The sequence below is a fragment of the Solanum pennellii genome, chromosome 5 (assembly GCF_001406875.1).
Source record: "Solanum pennellii chromosome 5, SPENNV200".
Taxonomy (NCBI): domain Eukaryota; kingdom Viridiplantae; phylum Streptophyta; class Magnoliopsida; order Solanales; family Solanaceae; genus Solanum; species Solanum pennellii.
In genome coordinates, this window is record NC_028641.1 from 1,817,525 (window position 1) to 1,841,774 (window position 24,250).

General features: G+C 29.9%; 4 protein-coding genes across 4 annotated transcripts; 2 read left to right on the forward strand and 2 right to left on the reverse strand.

Annotated features, from left to right (window-relative positions):
• Window positions 1-33: 33 nt before the first annotated feature.
• Window positions 34-3,867, reverse strand: LOC107019830. The gene is made up of 8 exons (XM_015220199.2): window positions 3,579-3,867; window positions 3,132-3,187; window positions 2,189-2,351; window positions 1,985-2,073; window positions 1,522-1,654; window positions 1,243-1,335; window positions 1,048-1,150; window positions 34-618 (listed from the first exon to the last, which is right to left on the reverse strand). Exons 1-8 carry the CDS (start codon window positions 3,747-3,749, stop codon window positions 251-253), a joined length of 1,176 nt encoding a protein of 391 aa, XP_015075685.1. The 5' UTR covers window positions 3,750-3,867; the 3' UTR covers window positions 34-250.
• Window positions 3,868-4,476: 609 nt separating this feature from the next.
• Window positions 4,477-8,025, forward strand: LOC107018579 (single-stranded DNA-binding protein WHY1, chloroplastic). The gene is made up of 7 exons (XM_015219096.2): window positions 4,477-4,880; window positions 5,847-5,944; window positions 6,051-6,143; window positions 6,372-6,466; window positions 6,721-6,794; window positions 6,894-6,982; window positions 7,625-8,025. Exons 1-7 carry the CDS (start codon window positions 4,643-4,645, stop codon window positions 7,742-7,744), a joined length of 807 nt encoding a protein of 268 aa, XP_015074582.1. The 5' UTR covers window positions 4,477-4,642; the 3' UTR covers window positions 7,745-8,025.
• Window positions 8,026-11,267: 3,242 nt separating this feature from the next.
• On the forward strand, window positions 11,268-14,325 carry LOC107019188 (probable WRKY transcription factor 72). Its single transcript, XM_015219755.2, has 4 exons — window positions 11,268-11,375; window positions 12,058-12,573; window positions 12,727-12,840; window positions 13,335-14,325. Exons 1-4 carry the CDS (start codon window positions 11,337-11,339, stop codon window positions 13,842-13,844), a joined length of 1,179 nt encoding a protein of 392 aa, XP_015075241.2. The 5' UTR covers window positions 11,268-11,336; the 3' UTR covers window positions 13,845-14,325.
• Window positions 14,326-14,586: 261 nt separating this feature from the next.
• On the reverse strand, window positions 14,587-18,425 carry LOC107020638 (probable LRR receptor-like serine/threonine-protein kinase At1g14390). The gene is made up of 7 exons (XM_015221080.2): window positions 17,028-18,425; window positions 16,606-16,739; window positions 16,055-16,298; window positions 15,681-15,865; window positions 15,560-15,603; window positions 15,361-15,472; window positions 14,587-15,059 (listed from the first exon to the last, which is right to left on the reverse strand). Exons 1-7 carry the CDS (start codon window positions 18,388-18,390, stop codon window positions 14,775-14,777), a joined length of 2,367 nt encoding a protein of 788 aa, XP_015076566.1. The 5' UTR covers window positions 18,391-18,425; the 3' UTR covers window positions 14,587-14,774.
• Between the last annotated feature and the right edge of the window lie 5,825 nt (window positions 18,426-24,250).

Sequence of the window (24,250 nt, forward strand, 5' to 3'; positions counted from 1 at the left end):
GGAGTACATGTTTCATGCAACAAATACTGATGATATTTATAACAGTTTTATATTCAAGACAGATTTTTCCACAACCTTAGAGCAAATTGATCCAGAGTTTTCAATTGAACAAACATTTAAAACGAAGAAATATCAGAATTGAATTGGAGATCGATCACATGTACAAGCACAGAAGAGGAAAAACCAGAATAATGCATTAAACGAGATATGAAAACAAAGTCGAAACATCAAGGGATTTCCTTACAAAGAACTATCTGCTTTTGGAGTTGCTTTTATGAAGACATGTCCTGGCGTTGTGTCCTTTTCCTAAGCACACGCTGCAGCTATAAGTTCTCTTTACTCGAGTCTTGATTGTTGCAACAACTTTAGTGTCGAATTCATTCTTTTGGTGGCATGTTCTTCTGTTATGGCCACTTCTTTGACACTTGCTGCAATGATGATTAACCTTAACTGTCTTTTTCGGTACAATTAAGCTCAACTTTAAGCAAGTTCTTCTGTTATGACCCTTTGTTCCACATAATCCACATCTATAATGTCTATCCGTATTGTCTCGAATTTGTGGACAGTAGTTACTCCTATGTCCTTCCTGTCCACAATTTCTACAGTAAAATTTCACCCCTGCAATTACAAAATGACAGTAAGATGTTGCACCAGAATACCAAGAATTATGTGCAGTTTTTACGCTACACAAGCAAATGGTGAACTCAACTTACTGTGACAAGTAAATGAAGGGAAACAAGAATGAAATATTTTCTTTCTTTTTCTCTATATCATCTCGTTTTACGTCCTGTATAGACAAACATAGAGACCGTACTCTAGCTTGCACGTATATTGTGTTGTACATTTCTGCTAATTGTATGGAGTCATTATAAAGTGGTTTACACCAATTATTACACCAATTATTTTCTTTAGTGTAACAGTTTAAGACCCTTAAAGAAGCATTCAAGGAGTGACACTCGACATTTTCGTTTCAGCTAATGATATATCCAAAGAAGAAAGCAAAAACATCATCAATTTAAGTGTGACATGAGCTAAAACTTTATACACCTTTCATGGATATGCTTCTCTTGCGGCGGTTATCTGGATCACGGAAGTAACTTTTCATGGATTCTGAGGCACGTTTCCTAGCGGCAGGTGTCCCCTTTGCTTTCTGCATAACAAGTGTCATGGCAAGAAGGTGAATGTCTATAGTTACACACAGCTAGAGGTCAATCATTAAGATATGAAGTTAGCAAGTCAAACCTTAATAGCAGCTACTCTTTGTGCATGGAGCATCGGATCGCCATGGATAATCTTCATCCTTTTACTAAATAATCCAGTTTTGGCATTTAGGCTCTGCAATCATCCAACTAAACAAAAAAGATTATATTCAAGAAATGGAAAATCCGTCAAAAAGTTTAACATTTCGCATGAGGAACCAAAGATCATCCAAATGAAAGGTTCACTACATTGTCCAGACAATAGTGGTGAAATCGAAACATCAAAACAAGAAAACCAAGTAACAGAAAAATGAATACTAACTTTTAGTGATCTGCTGATCTTCAAATTGACTTCTGTGTTGGGAGATTGGTAGACACGCTTGGTTTTTCTCTTCGCGTCAAGCTTTATGTCTAAGTCGTCCACTTCATCGTCTTCTTTTACTTTTAAAGGTGAACTGCAAAGTATCATGTAGATTTCTTATATAGCAAAGTTACCTAAATTTGCAGAGAAATATTGCGTTTGAAGAAAGAACGATTTCAGCACAAGATGTCTAGTGCAGAATATAAAACAAAGGTCATTTTAACTCCTTCGACTACATAAAACAGAATGCCATGGTTAAGCCAAATGTGGCGATGCAAACATGTTGGTACATATTGAGAGTAGAACAATGAGTAAAACTTGATTATAGAGCAAACGTACAAGTCGGATGTAATAATAGTACAACGAGAACACATGGCTTTGGCAAAATGGTATCTAAACTGAAACTTGAGGCTGGAAATATTACCTTGATCGAGCTTTCTCCCAAGGCCGTTCATCGATAGACTCTTCCCAAATGACACAATCTCCACCACACTGATGACAAGTTATCATACCCTGCCGTACATGAAAACTTATACTAAGGACATAACTCTTATACGATCAACTTACATATCAAGTGTATATACAGGTAATTTAGAGCTCAATAAACATGATCTACAAAAGAAGTTACCTTTCCGTTACACAACGAACAATCTAAGTTGGATCTCTCGATTCCACATTCAGTACATGAAGTGTATCCCCTTCCTCTGCAGCTTGGACAAGGTAATTCTCTTATATACTGGCCATTTGGGCCAAACCATGATCTCGGACTCGATGCACTAGAAATGACCTTCCTGGAAAATGATTAAAAGACAGGTAAAAAATGGATAGTTAACTTGCTCAGGGGATAATTACGAGTAAATACACGAAAGGGGGCTTCTTATCATGAGGATAGCTGGATGAGGTATAGTTTGTGCTCCGATTATCATAATATCCAGTCTATACAGTTTTCACTGTCTTATTAACAAGAAAGACTAAAAAGTATTGATGTTTCAACGACTATTCCGAGGAGCAAACTTCAACACAATTAAATTTCCGCGTTCAAAAAAGAAGGAATAATTCAGCACAAAGAAAAATTACAGAAATATAACAAAATACATATAAGGAAAATACAATAACAACAACATATCCATGTAATCCCACAAGTGAGGTCCGGTGAGGGTAGAGTTTACACTAGACCTCCCTACCTTGGAAGGCCGAGAAGCAGTTTCCGATAGACCCTCGGCTCAAGAAAAAGCATTTCAAAGAATATAAAAAATTAAATAACAGAAGTGAAGAAATCATGGCAAAGAATAAGGAACAATAACCACAACAAGATAGTGTGATAATCAAAGTACAAGAGACAATAGATAGTAAGAGCGATCGAAGGACTAGAAACTATAGGAGAAATACTACGACTACTAGTATAGATTTAACGAAACTATATAACAACAGAAAAAAAGAAAACATAAGGTCATTGCCAAACTTTACAAACTTAACAGAAAAACACAAATAGAAACTCTACTTCAGCAACAAATCATAGTCCATGATTTAATAAAAGCAATTAAACAGCAGCAAAAGAAGAAAGTTAAAACCTTGGCTGCAAATCAGCATCAAGTCCAAAAAGCTCCTCTGAAGGGTCATACATAGCCTATCAATACAACATGTTAAATATAAGCCCTCTATGATAATTTGTTCCAAGAAACAACAGGTTAATTTAACTATATCTACTATGAAGTTAAAATCACAAATGTCATACTTAATAATTTAAACTTTATTCAATATAGAAGTTAGAACTTTACAACTAACACTAAGGGGTCGTTTTGTAGCATGGTTAGAATTATGCAACTATTAATAATGTATGTATATAATTATACAAGTTTCTAAATAACGAAACAAATATAATATTAATTTTATACATGAATAACTTACTTCCTAACTAGCTATAAAACATTGTATAACTATAATGTCATCCTTTTTAGTGTGACAAAACATAATTTTGTGATATAAGGAGAACAAAAGGGGGAAAAAAAACTCAATACCTGATTTTGTTTGATGGGTGATACAGAATCATCATTATTAGTGAAAGAAGATAAAATAGGTAAATAAAAGAAGCTAAGTTTAGTTTTTGAAGGTGGTAATATCCAATAATGCAAATTCTTGTTACAATATCTCCATTGAGGCAACATTGATGACCATATTGTTGTTGACATTGTACATGAGAATTTCTTCAAATTGAAGAAGTGACTTAAAATGGAGATTTTATTTTATTTTTGATGTTTTTTTAAGGAGTTATGTGGATGAAGAGAAGACAGCAAGATTTTATTGTTTTATCCTATGGTTTTGGTCTCATTTGTTGATTATTTATTTTTTTGTGTGGGGATAATGGGGGAAAATTGCATAAATGGTCCCTTTATATTTGAGATTGGTTCAAAGTAGTCTATTAAGTATTGTTTTTATGTACTTTTAATCCTCTAAATTGGCTCAAGTAAGCTTTTTTGGTCTTGAATCTTGATCAAATATTTAATAATAAACTCTAATGGGTGATTTAGTGATCAAATATTTAATAAACATGATTTAACATGAACTCACATTAAGTGATGCAACTTTTGTGATTAATGATATTTTTTGTGCAATTTTAATTTGAGGTGTAGTTTGAATACTTTTATATATTTATAATATTATATTATAATTTTTGATGAAGTGATTTGTAAGATATGATAGAATTGTTAAATTTATCAAGACAAATTTATTAGATATTTAGACAAAAATATGTGTGGAACTCAACTCTTATTTTCATAGTCAATTTTTTGATTTATCATTGATTGATCGTATTTTAACTTTTTAATATAATGCAAGTAATATTGAAATTTAAAAATATTTTTCGTCGTGCCAAACACATCTAAATCATTTGTTATATATAAGGCTAATCCAATTTTGTTTTATTTCTATAATCACACTTTCCCTCAAAATGTTTGCTCATCTCTAATAGAGCTTGCTCCAAGAAGGGGTCTTTCCAAATTCTACTTTTCATTCTTGTTTTAGCAAAATTCTTGTAAAAAGATTGAATCTTTGTTACCCCTTTTGCCTAAAATCTTTTGTATCCATGTCTGTTTTCTCCCTTTCTGCTTCCCCTGCTTCAGGTTTTAGTCTAAACCCTACTAAAACCTCTTCTTATCTCTCTTTTTCCTCTTCCATTAATACCATTTTTGCTCCTTTAACTTCCAACACAACAAAAAGCTTTTCTGGTTTGACCTATAAAGCAGCTTTGCCTAGAAATCTTTCTTTAACATGTCGCCATTCTGATTATTTTGAACCCCAACAGCAACAGCAGCAGCTACAGGGTAAGCTCTGTTAAGTTCTTTTGTTAATGGCTTTGCATATTCTTTAGTATTTCCTATTTTATGAATTAATTATGCTACAATTTGTAGCTATTACTTTGGATTGGTTTTGGGTGCTAGAGGTTTAAATGGATTTTCCTGCAATGTGAATGGTGTTGATAGAATTTTCCCTAATTGCTTCATATGTTCAACTCAAAATAGCGAATTTTTGCTTGATTTGTTGTGGTTCTTTATGGGGGGGGGGGGGGTAATCTATTTATGTGTATAGGTTTTCGAGTGAAGTGTTAAAAACACATCTGAAGTATCTGTTTTATTGAGTTTCAATGCAAGTTCCTACCTGAATTATCACCGACTATTATCAAAACACACCTCAACTATCAGTGGTTCACTTTTCCTACTTGAATGATGGTGATATTTCATGTAAGAAACTCGCACACATTACACCTGATAGTTGAGGTATGTTTTGAACTTTTGATAAATAGTTGGTGATATTTTAGATACGAAACTAAAAAGACGTGATCTTTAGGTGTGTTTTTGACCATTAACTTCAATTTTGTGGGACATATGTACACATAATCCAAATGGAGAACATTGGTTATGGTTGAGCCCATTGTGAATGTCTTGAAATGCTCTGCTTGTGGAGTCATGTAAATTTGTTTTATATTTAGTGTTTGAAATGGAAAAGGAAAGGAGTACTTTTTAGTTTGTTCCAATTCTAGTTATCAAGACATCAACATATATATTAGAAAATTTTACCACTTCCTAATGTTTTGTCTGAAAAGAAAATTGAAGTTTTTGTCTCCCTCTACTACCTTCTGTTTTCGTCTTTCTAGTTTCTAGTACATTGTTCTTAGAACACAAATAAGAGCTGTCTTGGTATATTTGACTAAAGAATTAAGCCTGGTCAAGTTATATTGCTTTGAGCCTTTTCATGCTATGGAAGAACTAAAAATGTCATTGGTTTTTTAGGGGCATCTACGCCTAAGGTTTTTGTTGGATACTCAATATACAAAGGGAAGGCAGCTCTCACTGTGGAGCCTCGGTCACCAGAGTTCTCACCTTTAGATGTATGCTTCCTCGTGTATTTTGGTTGTTGCTCTTCTGTTCAATCTGTATTAGTTATTGAGGAAATGTAATTTAATGCTACTTTGGTGGTTCTAAATTATGGAGTAGTCAGGGGCCTTCAAGCTGTCAAAAGAGGGTATGGTGATGCTTCAATTTGCACCCGCTGCTGGTGTTCGTCAATATGATTGGAGTAGAAAGCAGGTAATCATTACCTTAATTTCTCTCTTTGCCCCACTGCTGAATATATTCTCTATGTGCTTCTCTTATTTGCGGTGAGAATAAGCTTTGCTAAATATAATTAGATAGTATGTAGTAGTGATTTGTGGTATACGTGTAAGTGACACTTTTAGTTTACATGGAGTCAGGCCATGATTTATGTCTCGTTGTGTTGATTATGAAGTGCCTTTCTCAGTATTAGTGTGTTTACAGGTCTTCTCGCTGTCAGTGACCGAAATTGGATCTATCATCAGCCTTGGGGCAAAAGATTCATGTGAGTTTTTCCATGATCCAAACAAAGGAAGAAGGTAAAACCTACATCTTTTTGCGTGGTCATAAAACCTAGTACCCACTGTTCGGCATTTAGCTCCTTCTACCATCTATCAACCATCCTGGTTATATTTGTTGATCTTCATGTATTTGTAGGCTTAACATACACTATTTTATTGCTTGCCTTCTTTGAGATCAATATATTTAATTGATAGGGACCCTATGAGTGGGGAATTAATGTGTATTATCATCAGTTTAAGTTCTAAGAAGGCATTTTATGTGTGTTTTACAGTGATGAAGGTAGAGTCAGGAAAGTGTTGAAGGTTGAGCCACTTCCAGATGGCTCCGGTCACTTCTTTAATCTAAGTAATGCCTTCTTCCTTCATTCTATTACAGTGAAAATTGGACATTTATTTTTGAACTATAGAACATGACTTGTTTGCCTTCCATCCTAAATGAAAACAGGTGTTCAGAACAAGCTTATTAATTTGGACGAGAACATTTACATCCCAGTTACGAAGGCAGAGTTCGCAGTTCTTGTCTCAGCATTCAATGTAAGATGAAGCTGGTCTCCTGTTTTCTTTCTTGATAGTCTTTGTTTGTTTTCTCACCCATGTTTAGATATACCATTAATGCTAAAGAGTGAATTTTGCCAAAGTTCATGCACACATATAACTAACTGTTTATACAGTGTATCGCTCCAGTCCCTTTGATATTTGCTCAGAATTCCTAATCAAGAGTAGACCTCAAGTTGAGACCATAAGTATTGATAGCCCCATAGTTTGCTGCTGACATGGATGAAAAAGGATTAAGGAATGAGATTAGAAGCAACTTGTGAAAGCTTAAAACTTGGTTTTCGACTTCCGTAGTTGTGTCTTTTAGATTCTTCCTATTTTAGGAAATTGTTTACTTTTTTAGCCACCCCTGGACCTTGCCAGTGGCTAGAATCCATGGCGGTGTACCATGCGCCTTGTTTTTTTAAAAGTGCCTCATGTTATACTACAAGTTGAATCATCTTAGAACGAAGCTATCTACAAGGCGTCAAGTATAAATCAGGGCATATAAATCTTTTCTAACAACAGTTCTTTGAGATTGTTGTTGGTGTTATCATTTCACAGTTGTTCTTTCTCTTCTTGGTTTCTACTCAGTGTGACCGTGTTACCTCTTCTAACATGTTTTCTGCTGAATCCGTGCAGTTTGTTATGCCATACCTTTTAGGTTGGCACACTGCTGTAAATTCCTTCAAGCCTGAAGACGCCAGTCGCTCAAACAATGCTAATCCAAGATCAGGTGCTGAACTTGAATGGAATCGATAGTTCTGGTGAAGGTACAAGCACGTTGCCTGTACTACGATTGCAGGGGCAAGATGTTCCTTCATCCCCTGGATCGACATTTTGTATGAACCCTCATTCACTTGCACCCTCCAATGAGTTCTAAATCGACGATAGTAGTATTAACTCTCTTCTTGTAATGCTGATTTACTGTAATAAGTTGTGTTTTATTATGTAGCAGTAGAAACTCATGAACTGATTATCCTGATTCCTGTTGAATGTGAAATCCAGTCTAGTTTTTGTTAAATGTATTTGGCTCTTTATTATCTTTTTTCTTCACTTCTCAGAGAGATTTTATTTCGATATCTGAGATTAATGATGAAATAGTACTTACCATATCGAGTTATCGACATCGATAGGTAATCAACTTCTTTAAATCTCTTCCAATAACAAAAACTATACAGTAAACAATAATTATTGATGTTTGGGATGAAAGAAAATGATTTGCATACTTCACTTTCTTCAACTACTTAAAATTATGAGTTCAATAATTATTTTTTTAAGTGAAAAAATATATTTAAACATGTTTTTGGTTTTCTAAGTCACGTAACTCAAACATTATCTTCGATATTTTTATTTGAACTCTCTTACCTCTTTAGGTTTACTTTACTTAAGCCGAAAGTCTATTGAAAATAACATTTTTATCACCATCTCAGATTTCACTAAATATGTTATTGTATCACTCGTTTTTATTAAATGTAATTAAAACAAATTAGAAGTGTGATTTAGTTGAAATTAAAGATTAATTATACAAATAGCTAACTTATAAATTATAATACTACAATTAGTTGAAATATAGTGTAGTATCTACTAACTCATTGACCATCACACTTCAATTCGTCATAGATATATTTTTTGTCATTTTTGAATTAGGAAAAAGTTAAGACTTTATAGTATAACGGATTAAAATTAATCATTTAGGTTTACTTGCCCACCTAAGTAAATAAAAATATGAAACAACTTTTACTTCTTTTTTTAAAAAAAATTAATAGTTGGATCCATCATGAGAACGAATGAGATAAGTGCAATTGCAAATTAAAATATAATTTTATTTGTGCAAATTGTTATTGCAATTTACACTGACCCCTCAATAAAATATTGATGAAAATCTTCATGAAAGAAATAGAAATTTATCGATTTCAGATTTTAGGTTCGAGTCTTACTTATACAATCAAATGCTTTTGTTAAAGATCGTTTTATTTCCTATAGTGAGACTTTTGACAAAAATTTGGTGCCTCAATGCAGATAGAGGACATCGTTTAAGAATTTAAAAGAAAAAAAGAGTTAAAAAATAATTTAGATATCGAACTTTTTTCTTTTACTAATTAATGATTCCAAAAATAATCAAGCGTAAAATATATGTTTTTTCATGATTTGTAACACTCTTTTAGTCATAATTAGTCGTGACTTACAATAAATTACACTAATAAACTAAATGTGCAAAGAACCTACTATTATGCAACAAAAGTATGGGATTAATATTTAATTGGAAAAAAAAATCTTTGAATAAGGTCTTAAATAAACATGCTTAGGTCTCAATAGTATAATTAAGAAAAAGTCATGTTGATTAAATATAATAATATTTTTATTTTACTAAATCAGCATCTGTTAACCCACTCTGATTAATATTGAACGACAAGTGATTTATTTAATTACTAATCCAAACAAATTCTACCTAATCTACGTATCTTAATAATTTTTTAATCTTTGAATGATTGTTACATATTTTTCATAATACATTACATTATATGATATAGTAATATTTCTTTAATCCTAGGAATTAACATAACAATCTAAAATATTTCTTAATTAAGAAAATAATACGACTACAAGTTATTTCTTTTTGGTATCATTATTCATTAATATTTATTTAGGTTAATAATATGAACCTATGAGCTATAAAACTTATTCGATCATTCAAAATTCTAAGTCCAAATATGAAATAATACGTTATTCAAAATACAAAAAATAACTATAAAAAGGTTAAACAAATTTCATTAATCACATAAAATATTTATAAAATTATATATGCATGTAATATCATATAGATTTGGCTTGATTTGACTTCTTTTTCTTGGATAAAAATCAAATAAAATTAATTATGATCGATCTTTTTTTTTCTGATTTAACTTGAATTATCAATTTTCTCCGATTTATCGATTTTCTCTGTACATTACTTACAAAATGTGTATAAATCAATTATTATTTTTTAGTCAAAGTGTATAAATCAAACTAGTAGTCCCTTAAAGTATATATCCAAATAATAACCTAATCTTAAAAGATAGAGTCAAGAGATAACCATAAACAATAAAGACCTAAATTTTTCTTCTTCTTTTTTTGACAAAATGTAGAATTTAATTATCAACCTCGTATCATATATCAAGCACTATAGTAGGTTAGAGATTGTAACAAATACATTAAAAAAATATTAGTTTTTAAAATAAGAACGTAACAACTGTATATTTTTTGGTTGATCTATTATTATTGTTCAAAGTCGTAGAAAAGTTCATTTCAGGAGTGAAAGATAACCTGACTAATTGTTAGCTTAAAAAGATAGCTTACCAAATACGGAAAGGCACTAATTACTTCATCCATATCAATTTATCTGGCATGTTTTATTAGTCTGTTCTAAAAAAATGTTAATTTTATATAGTTAAACGATTAATTTAAAATTCTTCTTTTACCCTTAACGAAGTATGTTATATTCATGCAAATGATCGTTTTAAACCACAATATTTTTTTTAAAAATGTCTCCTTTTTTTCTTTAACCTATGTCACGATAAACATTAGCAAATAAATCGAGACAGATAAAATATGTATTTTTTTAAAAACATTTGACCTTTATGAGTCGCCATGCATGTAGTCAAGAAGAGGGGGTAGTTGATTTTGACGGAAATTAATAAGAGGTCGTTGGAGTGACATCCATTTGTGTGTGAATTTTTACATTTTTCCATTAAGATTGGTTGTTCAAAACAACCTTCGACAATCACGGAGCCAAAATTTGAAATTTATAAATTGGAAAATTTTAGGATAGTAAAAATAATAAAGAAAAAGATATTTTACATGAAAACAATTTTACTGTTGCTCTAAGATACTTATTCCTTTCCAAATGAGGTATGTGATCTAAGCAGGGCGGAGCCATCTTGTACTAAGGGAAACCCCTTTCTGCAGAAAATTATATTATTTATATATAATTGAAATAATTTTTTATGTATATATAGTAGATATCGAACCCCCTTTGACTACTTCGTATGTTTGTTTCTACAATTTTCAAATTCTTTATTGAAAATTCTGACTCCGCCCCAAACACAAGAACATCTTAGTTTTGAATTAATTTGCATGGATATTGATAAAGAAAAGAGTTGAAAAGATTAGGTTAGTTGACTAGTTGACATATATTATTTAGAGGATCATGTGTAACATGCATGTCAATGTTAACAACTCTAATTTAGACTTTTTAAATATATTTTGTCATCTATTTTTTTATAATAATTTTTTTTTATAGTGGCTCATGTCCTATAAGAGGACTTGTCCAAAGAGAAGAAAATCTTGCAGATGTTTAAAAAAAAATTAAACCATGCTAAGGAAAGATAGAGCAATGGATTCTACTAAGAAGGTAAAATTTATTTTGAAATTTAATTATAAAGATCTTTATTTTTCGTAAAAGTTTTGTGTTTTAGTTCTTATTATATGAATGATCTTCTTTATACAGTTCGACCTCTCTATAACAATCGTTCTCTATAGTAATATCTTATTATAATAACTATGTTTTCTTTGGAATCGATTTTCATGTTATTATGTTGTATTATATACATATTCTATATAACAATATTTCGTTGTAGCAATAAAAAATATGTTCCTTCTAGTTTTGCATAAATTACAGGATTAATTCATTACAAATTTGGTTCCAATTTGTGGGGGGTTTTAAGATCTTTGATCAACAATTCATCTTAATTAACAAAAAAGTTTATGAACTAATTAAAGACTTTAATTTGTGATGGGATATCATAAGTAAGTGGTTAATTTAATGATCTTTTTATTATGATCAAAAACTGAGATTTAACTCTTGCTTTAACCTACAAGTAGAATCAGGTTTATAATCGTTCCAATTTATGTGATATCTTTCAGATTTCAAGAGTCAAACGAGTTTTTTCTTGACCATGATTTTTGTAAATATACATGTCTTATTGTCAATTACTATGACTTGTAGTACTGTTTTACGATCAAAACTAAAAGTTTGACTCTCGAGTTCCGAGTACAATGCTTATAACTTGTGTACATGTTTTTATTATGATCAGGATGAAGATAAGCTAAATTCAACAAAATGTGAGATATATGAAGCCAAAGAAGAAAATGAAAGGCTAAAGAAGATGTTATCTAAAATGATGAAGGATTATAAATCTTTGGAAATGTATTTTCAAGGCATATTAACTCAAAAAAATACAAAGAATATTATTGCAACAAGTAATAATATTCATGAAGAAAAAGAAGAGGTGGAACTTGTTTCTTTGAGCTTAGGGAGAAATAGTAGTACTTCAAGAGAGTTGATCAAGAAAGAGTTATTATATGATGATCAAAATAAAAGTAATAAAAACCATAGTAAATTATTATTTGATGGGCTTGAGCTTGGATTAGATTGTAAATTCACTCAAGAAAATAGTTTTGAGGGGCCAAAGAAGGAGAATATAAATAATGAACGACCAGTATTGATACAAAATTACCCTCCATTGGATTATTGTGACGAAGAATTTTTGCAGCAAATTCCTCAAAAGAAGGCTAGGGTATCTATACGGGCGGTGTGTGACACTATTACGGTTAGTTCAAGGCTACCAGTCATAAACACATCTAAATTATCATATTTTCATGAATTTAATTAACTTATCGTAATTATTCATTGTTCTGTTTAATTTAGTTATTATTCTCTTTGTATTAAAACATACCTGGATTTAATCGATTTGCAAATGCAGATGAATGATGGATGTCAATGGAGAAAATATGGACAAAAAACAGCTAAAGGGAATCCATGCCCTAGGGCTTACTATCGTTGCACCGTCTCCCCCTCATGCCCAGTCAGAAAACAGGTACTACTAGCAGCTCGATTAGTTGGTTAGCTATATTTAAACTTTTACGTTATTGGTGGGCGTTTGATTTTTAACCTTGTAATTCCCTCCGTCATTTCCCCTTGATTCCTCTACCCCTATCTAATAATGTTAAGAAAACAATAAGTAGAAATGTACTATTACTTTTTCTTAATAATTATAATTTTTTATACCGTCAGCATATATATAAATCTTCCATTCAAGGTGTATAATCAAGAAATTGTCCATACAATTATTTTTTTTAAAAATGATTTGCTTTAGTCATTGGTTATCAAATGGTTCATATTTTAAATTTTCAACTTAGAAATAAAGAATTTAAAGTTGGTATATTGAGGAGTTCTTTAAATTTCAACTTCTATAATTCAAGTTTTTGCCTTTACAAAATTTAACTATTTTTTTCAAGTAAAATTCACGTCCAAACATATTAAACGTCTATCTCTGACTCTTTTTTTTCATGTTTTGTTGATCTACGATAGGTTCAAAGATGTTCTAAAGACACGTCCATTTTGACCACCACATATGAAGGAACACATAATCACCCCCTTCCATTTTCCGCAACCGCCATGGCTTCTACGACCTCTGCCGCAGCCTCTATGTTAAGATGCACCTCAACATCATCAACATCACAACAATTTTTACCAAATATTGATCAAAATCTTCATGGAAAAATCAACTTTACCAATAATACTTCAAATAATAACTTACTATTAGCCACTCATAATAATTCACCAACTTTCTACTTACCAAAAACTTCAATTTCTACTTCCCAATCACACCCCACAATTACTCTTGATTTCACTACAAACTCATCAAGTACTAATTCTTCATCATCCAATTCCCACTCCACATTGTGTAATAATATCAAAAGTGAAATTGGACCTTCTTCATATCTAGGGAGGCCATATTATTCTAATCAACCTTATATTACTTCAAAAGAACAATCAGAACACCATCGTTCAGTACAGTGGCAGAATCAGAATTTTTGATGAATTGAGTCAAAAGAATGCAAAAGCATCACACTTAGGATTTGATCATGTGACCTAAAATGAATTTTGGACTACTTTTTGTACATTAAAGTAGAATCTTCTTTTATATGAAAGGAAGACTATTTTTGTTTTTATTTTATATGTACAGTATAATTTTTTTGCAAAAGATATTTCTTTATCTAACCTGTAAAAATTCTCAACAATTGTATTTATATGACACTATTTTCTTTTTAGTCTCTTATAAAAAAGGGTCTTTTTCATATTCGGAAAAAAATTGAACTTTAAAACTTCCCATGTTGCTCTTAGCAACATGTTTTAAGACTCTTTTTTAAACTCCGCGCCTAATCAATGGGGTTCAACATAAGATGAAATGGATGAAGTACTAATGAAGAGTAGTAGTAATAGATTTTTCTAACGGTGAATTAGAGAGAAATTTGTGTTATACAACATGTTTTTCCACTCATTTCCACCAAATCAGTGCACTGGGAATATGCATGGTGAAAAACAGATTATCAATGAAATAGTAAACTTTCTATTTTTATTGTACGAGAGCATTACTATTTTTCATCAATTCCACAATGAAATAGTAAACTTTCTAATTTTATTGTACGAGAGCATTACTATTTTTCATCAATTCAATCAAAATATCAGTGAACATATCATAGACCATAGAGACTGCATTGTTGTTTACTGAATTATATCTTCAGCTAGTTATTGATGTAAACACCAGGTGCTGGTAAGGTTTTCCGCGAGATCCCAATCGAGATTCTCAACTTCAATGAAAATTTGCTTTGTATTGTAAACTTTGGTACATTATTGTGATGTAGAAAGCAAAATCATTTATTCAGTAAGTTACTGAACTGTGCTGTACAAGATGCATACAAATGACTAAACAACAAGATATAACAATATAATGACAGATCTCTATTATCAGTAAAACTTATTATTAAGATTTCCACTTATTTTTCCACTGAGTTTCCCACTTTGGTTCCCACTGAGGTTTCCACTGTTAGTTGCTCCTTCTTGAACCTGAATTGAGTATTGCATATGCCAGAGAACGTCTTCGACTGATGGCCGCCTGCTTGGTTCTTTATCAAGGCAGTTTATTGCTATCTGGACTGTCGTTTTCAATGAGTCATATGCAAACGTCCCTCGTATACAAGGATCTGTTAAATCTCGTAGCTTTGATGGTGATTCCGCTAAGGCAGTCTCCACCTGAATGTCATAAAAGGCAATTTGGTTTAAGGTTGTTAGATAGATTGTGTAAACAGAATAGGCTCTTATGCAATATGTGAACATGTGTGTTGCTTCATATCATGTAAGACGTTTGTATTCGTGTGCGTTCTTCTAATTTCTTTATCGCATATCTCTTATATTCTCGAGTTGATTTCTCAGATGGTCACTCAACTAATCATTATTATTTCAGAAGTGACTTTCTGAAATAACTACTATTAGTTGAGTGACGATACGATTTATTTCTATCATTTGAGAGTTATAAGGATAGTGTTATTGATACCTGAAGCTTAAGGTCTTCTGCTTCGCTTCGAGAGTTGATTGGTCTACCAATAATAACCTCTAGTAGAATAATTCCCAACTGATAAATGTCTTCCTTTTCTGCTTCCTTCGCGCTGAATATGAAGTTTGTATTAGCAGATGATTCAGAAATGATAGCACGAAACAGAGAAAGTAAGGTGAATGTAGCTGCAGAATAATACCTGGTAAAATGGTCTGGTCCAGCAAGAGGACTTTCCGAACCAACCTGCGAATGTTTCGGATGGTTAAAAACAAGTTATTCTCCAAATTTACGTGTTATCGGTTGTGATTTACTAGCATTACCTTAGGTGGCAACGATATATTGTAGCTGCTTATTCTAGCAGTAAGTGTCTCATCCAACAAAACATTCTCAAGCTTTATATCATTTCCGGTGACTCCTCCAGTGTGCAAATACTGAATTCCTTTTGCAATTCCCATTGTTATTCCCATTCTTTGTGGCCATTTCAATACATCCCTTTTCCTCCAATCTGCCAAAGAACGAATACCGCAATACAAAATTCAGTCCTTCATCATTCCGACTGAAGAAAGTAATGACTATTAGATAGTAACTCAACTAATAGTCATTATCTTAGAAGTCACCTTTTCGAAAGTGACTTTCCGAGGTAATAACTATTAGTTGAGTGACCATATGAGAGAACTCAACCGTAATAGCTTACCATTAAGATGATCCTTTAGTGATCCATTGACGACGTTTTCAAGCACAATAAATACAGTGCTAGCTGTATTTGGATGATCTTGGTAAGTAACAACACAGTGTCCAAGAACACTGACTAAATGTCGATGCCTTAGCTTTGATATCATCTCCATGTGCTGCTGCAGAATTTGAGGTGAATGCTTCTGCTTCAATTTCAGACATTTCACTAGGACCACTGATCCATCTCTAAGCCAACCTCTATATAGCTGTCATTAATAATAACATCAATCCCAATGTTCAAAACACAAAGTTTGTATTCACCAAGATTTATGTAAAGCATATCCATATTACTATCTTTAGTTTTTCTAAAATGTCAAGTTCTGTTCGAGTTTGACTTTTTGGGTCTAGACTAGAAGTATAGCAATATGAGTATCTACGGACTCGTATACTCATGTAGATTATGTATTTGACTAGATTCGAATCGTTCAACGTCCAAAATGACGAATAATATGGACAGGATATAGTAAAAAATATCATTTTCATTTGCTATTTATAATGAATCAACATTTTTACCTGACCCTGGGAACCTTCTCCAACCAGATTAGTTGGATCAAAACTGTTTGTTGCTTCTTCCATTTCCTCTAAAGTGAAAACATGATATGGTGGAAGTCCTAATGATACCATTCTCATTGTCCTCCTTGCATTCCCTGATTAAATCAAGTTATCGAAAAAATTGTCATAATGATGCACTATCACTATTCAAGATTCAACGACATACCCCGCGTAATTCAACAAGTGGGGTCAGACCTTACCCCTACCTCGGGAGGTAGAGAGGTTGTTTCCGATATCACTATTCAAGATTCAACAACAACAACATACACAGTGTTTGGGGTCTAGCGGGGGAGTGTTCGCAGACCTTACCCCTACCTGGGGAGGTAGAGAGGCTATTTCCGATAGACCCTTATCATTATTCAAGATTCATTAAGGAAATATACCTCCATCAGTAGTTTTTGAAAGGGTTGAATTCTTCTCAAAAGCAAAGCTGTCATTTCTATAACTCTCAACTCTATTTCTCATAACCTTCTTCACAATGAAAAAGATCAGCAAACCAAATGCACCCACAACTACAACAATACCAGCAATAAGTCCTAAAACAACACCAAGCTTAACTGTGGATTGTTCCTTTTCACCACTAGTTCTTGGAGGGGGCTTAACAGCTATAGCTTGTTTCTCACAAAATGTATGTGGATGTTGAGACTTAGTACTAGTACTTGACAAACAATTCCAAACATTAATCACTGTCCTGTTTCTTGAACTTGATCCAAGACAAGCAGGCAACTTTCCAATCAATAAATTACTCGAAAAATCGACAAATTTTAGATTGTTGCTACAAGACACACTTCCTGGAAGAGCACCACTGAGCTGATTCTTAGCAATACTAATAGACTGAATAGCTGGAAGTGAAAACAGAAAAGCAGGCATTGGACCAACAAGTTTGTTAGAAGACAAATCAAGATTTTGCAAATGAGTAAACTTGTTGAATCCATTAGGTATTTCTGATCTAAAGAAATTGTTACTCAAATTCAATGAAACAAGATTATTGCTATTGTAATCACCTAAAGATGGAAACTTTGGTCCTAAATTGTTACCACTCAAATCCAACTCTTCAAGTAACTTTAACCCTTTCAGATCTGGTACACTTCCATTAAACAAATTTCTAGCTAAAACAAGAGATTTCAGGTTCTTGAAATTCACTATAGATGATGGAATCTCACCAAGAATGAAATTTGAACTAATATTAAGTACCTCAAGTGAATGTAACCTACTAATCTTAGCAGGCAATGAACCCCACAAACCAAGAGACACTAAAGATAGTTTTTTTAAACTAGAAAGCTTAGTAACAACAGTGAAAAATGAATCAATTGAAAATTTCCCAGAAAGGGCTTGTGGAGATGAGGATTTTAAAGACTCAAAAGGGGATTTTTTGTTACCAACAATTGTTAACTCAGTTATATGATTACCAGAACAAGTGATAACAAGAGAAGGAGATTGTGGGATAAAACAAAAATTTGTCCATTTATTCCATTGTTGAAGAACAGGTGGATTTTCAAGAAACTGTTGAATTTGAAAAAGGATTCTACTTTCTGCAGGAACTAACTGTGATGATGAAAATGGAACTTGAAAAAACAAAAACAAACCAAGAAACAACACACCCTTCATAGCTAAAAGACTCAAAATCCCAAAAAAAAACAATCTTTTGAGCTCACAAAAGAGTGAGCACTTTTTTTTAAAATTTTTTTTGTGAAGTTGAAGAATGATGTAATTCAAGAATCTATAATAGAGTGAGTAATGATACATAGAGAAAAGGTATTTTAAATGATGAGATTAAATAATGGAGTACAGATGTGTTTGTCTGTAGCTAGTCTAGTTGTACATTTTTTGTGACAAGGATTCCATATAACTTCATCACATTTGGTAGAAAAGAATGTGCAGAGAGTGAGATAAAAAGAAATTGAGGGTCGTGATGGAATGATAAGTATTTTTTTATTTTTAATTGTGAGGTTTTGAGTTTGAATCTACATGGATATGGATAGTGACGGAGTTAGAAATTTCTTAAAGAATATCCAAAAATAGTAACTTGTTATGTTAAAGGTGTCCAAAATATGTTATTTAATTATTTCGTATATGATTTTACTTGTATATATATATAAAAAGATTCTGAAGAAAGTTGTCCAATTGACTCCCTTAACACTATGTGGCTATGCGACTGGATATGGAGACTCTTTTGTCAGGGACTGTTTCATCTGTCAATGTAGAATTTTTCGACATAAACTTGAGTTTGATTGGATTTCAATATAAACACAGAACATTAAAAGTATACTGCAGTAATTAGAAATAATAGATAATCAATTTCATAATTAATTTTAAGTTGAGTTTATTTCAAATTTGATTAGTATAACCTCATCACATTTGGTAGAAAAGAATGTGCAGAGAGTGAGATTGAGAGAAGTGAAAAAGAGTATAATTATCAAGGACTATTATTGAGTACATAACATGCAATAACTCATGTTTAATTGCAATATCTTATTTCAATATTAGTTGTTTCAAAATTATAATGTTATGATAAAGATAATAATCTTTGAATAATTTGTTTCAGAATTTAAAAAATCGTACAAATTACTTTTATTTTTATCATATTAGTTAAACAATAATATTCTTTTCGACACAAGTATACGAAAGCGTTTGATTGAACTTAAGTGAAAATTGAAAACTTTTGAAAAGCTATAAAATTTTTGTGAATATAATTTATCTCATTAAAAATAAAACAAAAAAATTGAAATTAAAGTGAGGGCCTATTAAGATAGACAATTTTTTATTATAAGCCATCAATCCAAACAAACTCTAAATGTTACATACATAAAGTTATATTATTCTTTATTGAACAAATTAAAAAAAATAACATATCTTCAATAAATTCTATCGTGTTTTAACAAACACATATCAGTTTAATTTATTCGAAAATACACATATTTCTAGTAAAAATATTTGATAGAGCACCTACGAGTGTGATCTAGTACCAAATAAGTTGATAAAGGCAAAATTCCAAAGTCATTTTTCCTTATATATTCAAACCTTAAAAAAGCAAAAATACTCACATATACAACTAGAAAATAACCTCATAAAATCAATCAAAATTAAAATACTTTATACATGAACAATTGAAAGATAACCTCATAAAACTAATCATACGTAAACAATTCATATTACAAAATACTCGATATACATACACAACTAAAATACAATTTTATAAAATTAATCGAGATACACGTAAACGAACCGAAATATCAAAAAGAATTGAATGAGGTGTTAGATGAAAGAAAGTGAAGTGTCAAATGTGACATTAAGGTAACATGGTGTAGTTGTATCTGTCAGTCGGTGCTTATGTACAAAACAATATAGCCAAACATTTTTCCTTGTCTATACAAAAAAGTTATCAAAATTATTATATTTCAACTTGTTTAATATAAGATATAAATTATTTTGTATCTTATATTATAAATTTTTGCATGGATGTTAGTTAATGATCATGCTAAAAGTCAAAAGTAGGGCTCTGAAATCAAAAACATTTCATATATTAATGTATTATTACTCCTTACTTACTACTAGTATTCTACTTGTTTGTCTTGTTTATACTAAGCATTAAAATTCTTTGACTTATGACTTTAGTCTATTTTTATAAGGATTGTGGTTCGATAGATGAGATTTATTGATTTTTAATTAAATATTTTAGATATAATAATCGTGATATGATATATATATTTTTTATTTTTAATTAAATATTTCGATTATAAATTGTAGTGAAGCTTTTGATGATATCATATGTTTAAAGAGTATTTCCTTTTTCATGGAAGGATAATGCAAAGAATTTAGAGAAGTCTAGCGTTAACGTTTAAATTTATCTGATGTTTAAATTTATTTAAAAGTTGATTAAATTTATTTTTAAATTATTTTTTTTGAAAGTGTTTGTCAAATATAAAAATAATTTAAAATAAGTAAAAAAATTCATAAAATAAGTTAGAAAGTGTTTGAGTTAAAAATAATATAAAATAAGTCTTAAATGACTTAAAAATAAATTAAAAATAAAAATAGGTTTTTTCTTACTTTTTCTTTTACTTCGAAGTCATTTATGTTTATTTTTTTTAATTTTTAACTTAAAGTCAATTCAAGCTGACTCTTAATCTGCACATGAGATGAGGTGACAACAATTTATTAAAACAAATACTTCTCTCCCTATTATTAAAATATTCAGAATAAGATTAATCAAAATCTTACTCTACGTGAATATACGAGTCTATTAACATAAAATTTCAATTTCAAAAATTAAAGTAAGAGATCAAACCTTGAAATTATTAGTCGAGAATTGAGATATACACATTAACCTACTAACGATTCAAAAATACTCTATTATTTTTTTAAAATACTTTTATACAAATCTGTTACTTTTTTTTTAATATTCTAATACAAATATCCAACGTCTAAAATAGTATATATAAAAGGAAAGACCAAGTCAAAATTTGTTGTCACTGCCCAAGGGTCCTATAGTACAACCAATAATTCTTTGATAAAGAGTTGTAGAATGGTAGCTACCATTAATTGAAACCAATTGATTCAAGCACCCTCCTTTGCCTAAACATATTATGAATTTATGATATGAAAATATTCCTTTTTGACAGAAATTAAATAGGGTTTTAATTGGAGCTTGAATAAATGTTCCTCTAATTATATGATATATACAAAATACATTTATTTTCAAACTCTAAATCATTAATTATTATGGTAGGTTGACAATCACTTAAGAATAGTTGAATAGAGATTCATCATACCCTACATATAATTGATTAATAATGAAATTTAGATTTAAAATATAAGAATTTGACATAATAATAAAAAGCATGTTTATATGCAAAATCAAAGCTAGTATACATATAAAATTAAATTAAGAATTAATGAAATTAACAATAATGATGGCATTTATGTAAGTGTTAACTCTTTAACGTATAAAAGGAATGTGAGGTGCATATATATGCAATTTTTTCTTAGGAAAACTTTACCTTTTTTTCTCCGAATTGATGTAACACTTTTTTTTTAGTTAATTTTAAAAATAACGAAACACTTATATACTTGTTATAATTTAGTTTTAAATTGCTCATTAAACCCTTACTGAGATATTTTATAGTCATACAAACATATATATATAATTTATTTTCAATCACAAAGTTCAAAAGTCAATTTAAACGTAAATTCAACTACTGAAAAAACTTGAAAGATGGGACACAAAAATTATGAATTTCATTATATTCACTCTTATCATTTAAAAAATTTAGGAAAAATAGGACAAAGGAAAAAACTAAATAATCATTTTCGATAATAAACTTTAATTCCAAAAATCATATCACAATGAATGCTTTTGTACACCTGGTTAAATAGTAGTAGTAATTCCACATGCAAAAATGAATTAAATATTTATTGATTCATATAATATAATACGATAAAAATTAAATTCTCTTGTTTTAGGGGTAAATTTTTCATCCATTCATGAGTTTAATTAGATGTCACGTAAAAGATACTGATTATACATTTCGATAATAATAAAAACTCAAATTACAAAGAAAATTATACTAAAAAGCGAAATATTTAATATAATTTGATCAAATGTTTTAAAAAGTATTTTTAAAATTGAATTTCGTTAAAAACACATTAAAATATATTAATAGAGTCTAAGTATCACAGATATATTCGTCACTGAATTATGTTTACTCAAGAAATAGTAAATAACATTATTTTATCAGAAGGATATATCGTATAAACATATTTTAATTTTGTATAATAAATCTTTTGATTTATATCGATCTTAATTTAGATAATATTTTAAAAAAATTCTTGAAATAATTTATTTATCATTAAAAAAAAAAGAGACAAGTCATATATATATATATATATATATATAGGTTTTTGTGTCGGTGTAGTTTGACGTTTTAGTCCTACCTAATTTTTATGGCATTTAGCAAAATAAAATAATTTTTTTTTTGTTGAGTAATTAAGACGGAATATATATTATTTCCAAAAATAACAAAACAAAACAAAAAAACAAGTACCTGTACTCACTGTAGTATTGCCATTCTTTTAATGCATCTCTATGTATTTTTTGTTTTGTTTCACTTTTGTATTTTAATACGTTTAGAGGTATTCATATGTTCCATATTCATACTTGTCCATTAATTAAAAAATACTTTTTTAATTTTACTTGTCACTTATAATATATATATAAAAAAAATTAAAAAAATATATATTTTATTATAAACATAAGATTATTTATTCATTGGCTAAATTATTTATCAGTATCTGAAATGATACATCAATTAATATGAATATTGTGATAAATATTTATATTAATTAATATTTTTAAAATTCAAGTAAAGTTTAAAATGAATAAGTAAAATTAAATGAACTGACTATATTTTTATCCACTTGGAGAACTTTTAACATCTTAGATAAGTTGGACTTAAATTAAGATATAATTTGTGTTTATATTTTTATTCTGAATAAATCATGGAAATCTTTGATTAGTTGAAACTATAGATTATTAATTTGTTCCTATATTATTTTTGTTATTATTATATGATTACAAGAAGGACAAAAATAGTATTAGCTGTTTCTTATAAGTCAAAATATGTTATTTATCAATTGGATAAAAACAAAAAAAACAAGCTTAATTTAAGTTTTAAAAAATCATATTGCGGATCAAGGAAGAGAAAAGGAATAATTGAATATTGAACTTAGATTTATAGTGGCACTCGAGATCGAGAGAGTCTTGTATTAATATTTTATTTGATTTTTTATTAGGTATTATTTTGAGGTTCGACTCATTCAGATTTACATAAAAAAATCCTACTTTGTAGGTAAAACTCTTCCTACTAAAAACGACTTCATATTCAGAATTCGAAATCAAGATCTTTGATTAATAATGAAAGAATATTTAGTTTGAACTAACTTATATTTAGAGGGGGAAAACGTAATATCCTAAATATGTTATTTTACCTGAAATTTGACTATTAATATCTAATTAGTGACAAATTCCTTCAATTATATAAATTAATTTTTACATTTATATACATATTGAATGTGTGATGTAAATTTGAAATAAATTTTGAAAAAATCATATACAAGTTGTGATTAAATAATAGTAATTTATTATTTCATATATCTTAGTCAGAATGATCCAAGAAGGAATAAAACAAACATTAGCTGTTTTTAGGACATACAAGTCAAAAAAAGCCAAATATAAATCGAATAAATATCCAAAAAAGTGTAAATTCCTTTTTTTTTTCTTCTTATAAAACACTTTCTTTTCAATAATTCAATTAAATATTATTCCAGCTATACAAAAGAGAAGATAACTTTAAATATGCCAATGACTAATATTTCAACTTCAAATTTATAAGATAAGTTTTAAATTCATTTTAAGGTTATTATCAATATATATATGGCAAGAATTATTTTTGAGACCATTTTTTAAATTCATTCTAAGGTTATTATCAATATATATATGGCAAGAATTATTTTTGAGACCATCTTCATATGTATATATGATGTATCGATATGCATATAATAATATACTGCTATTGTATAAATAGTATATAATCATGTATAAATAATG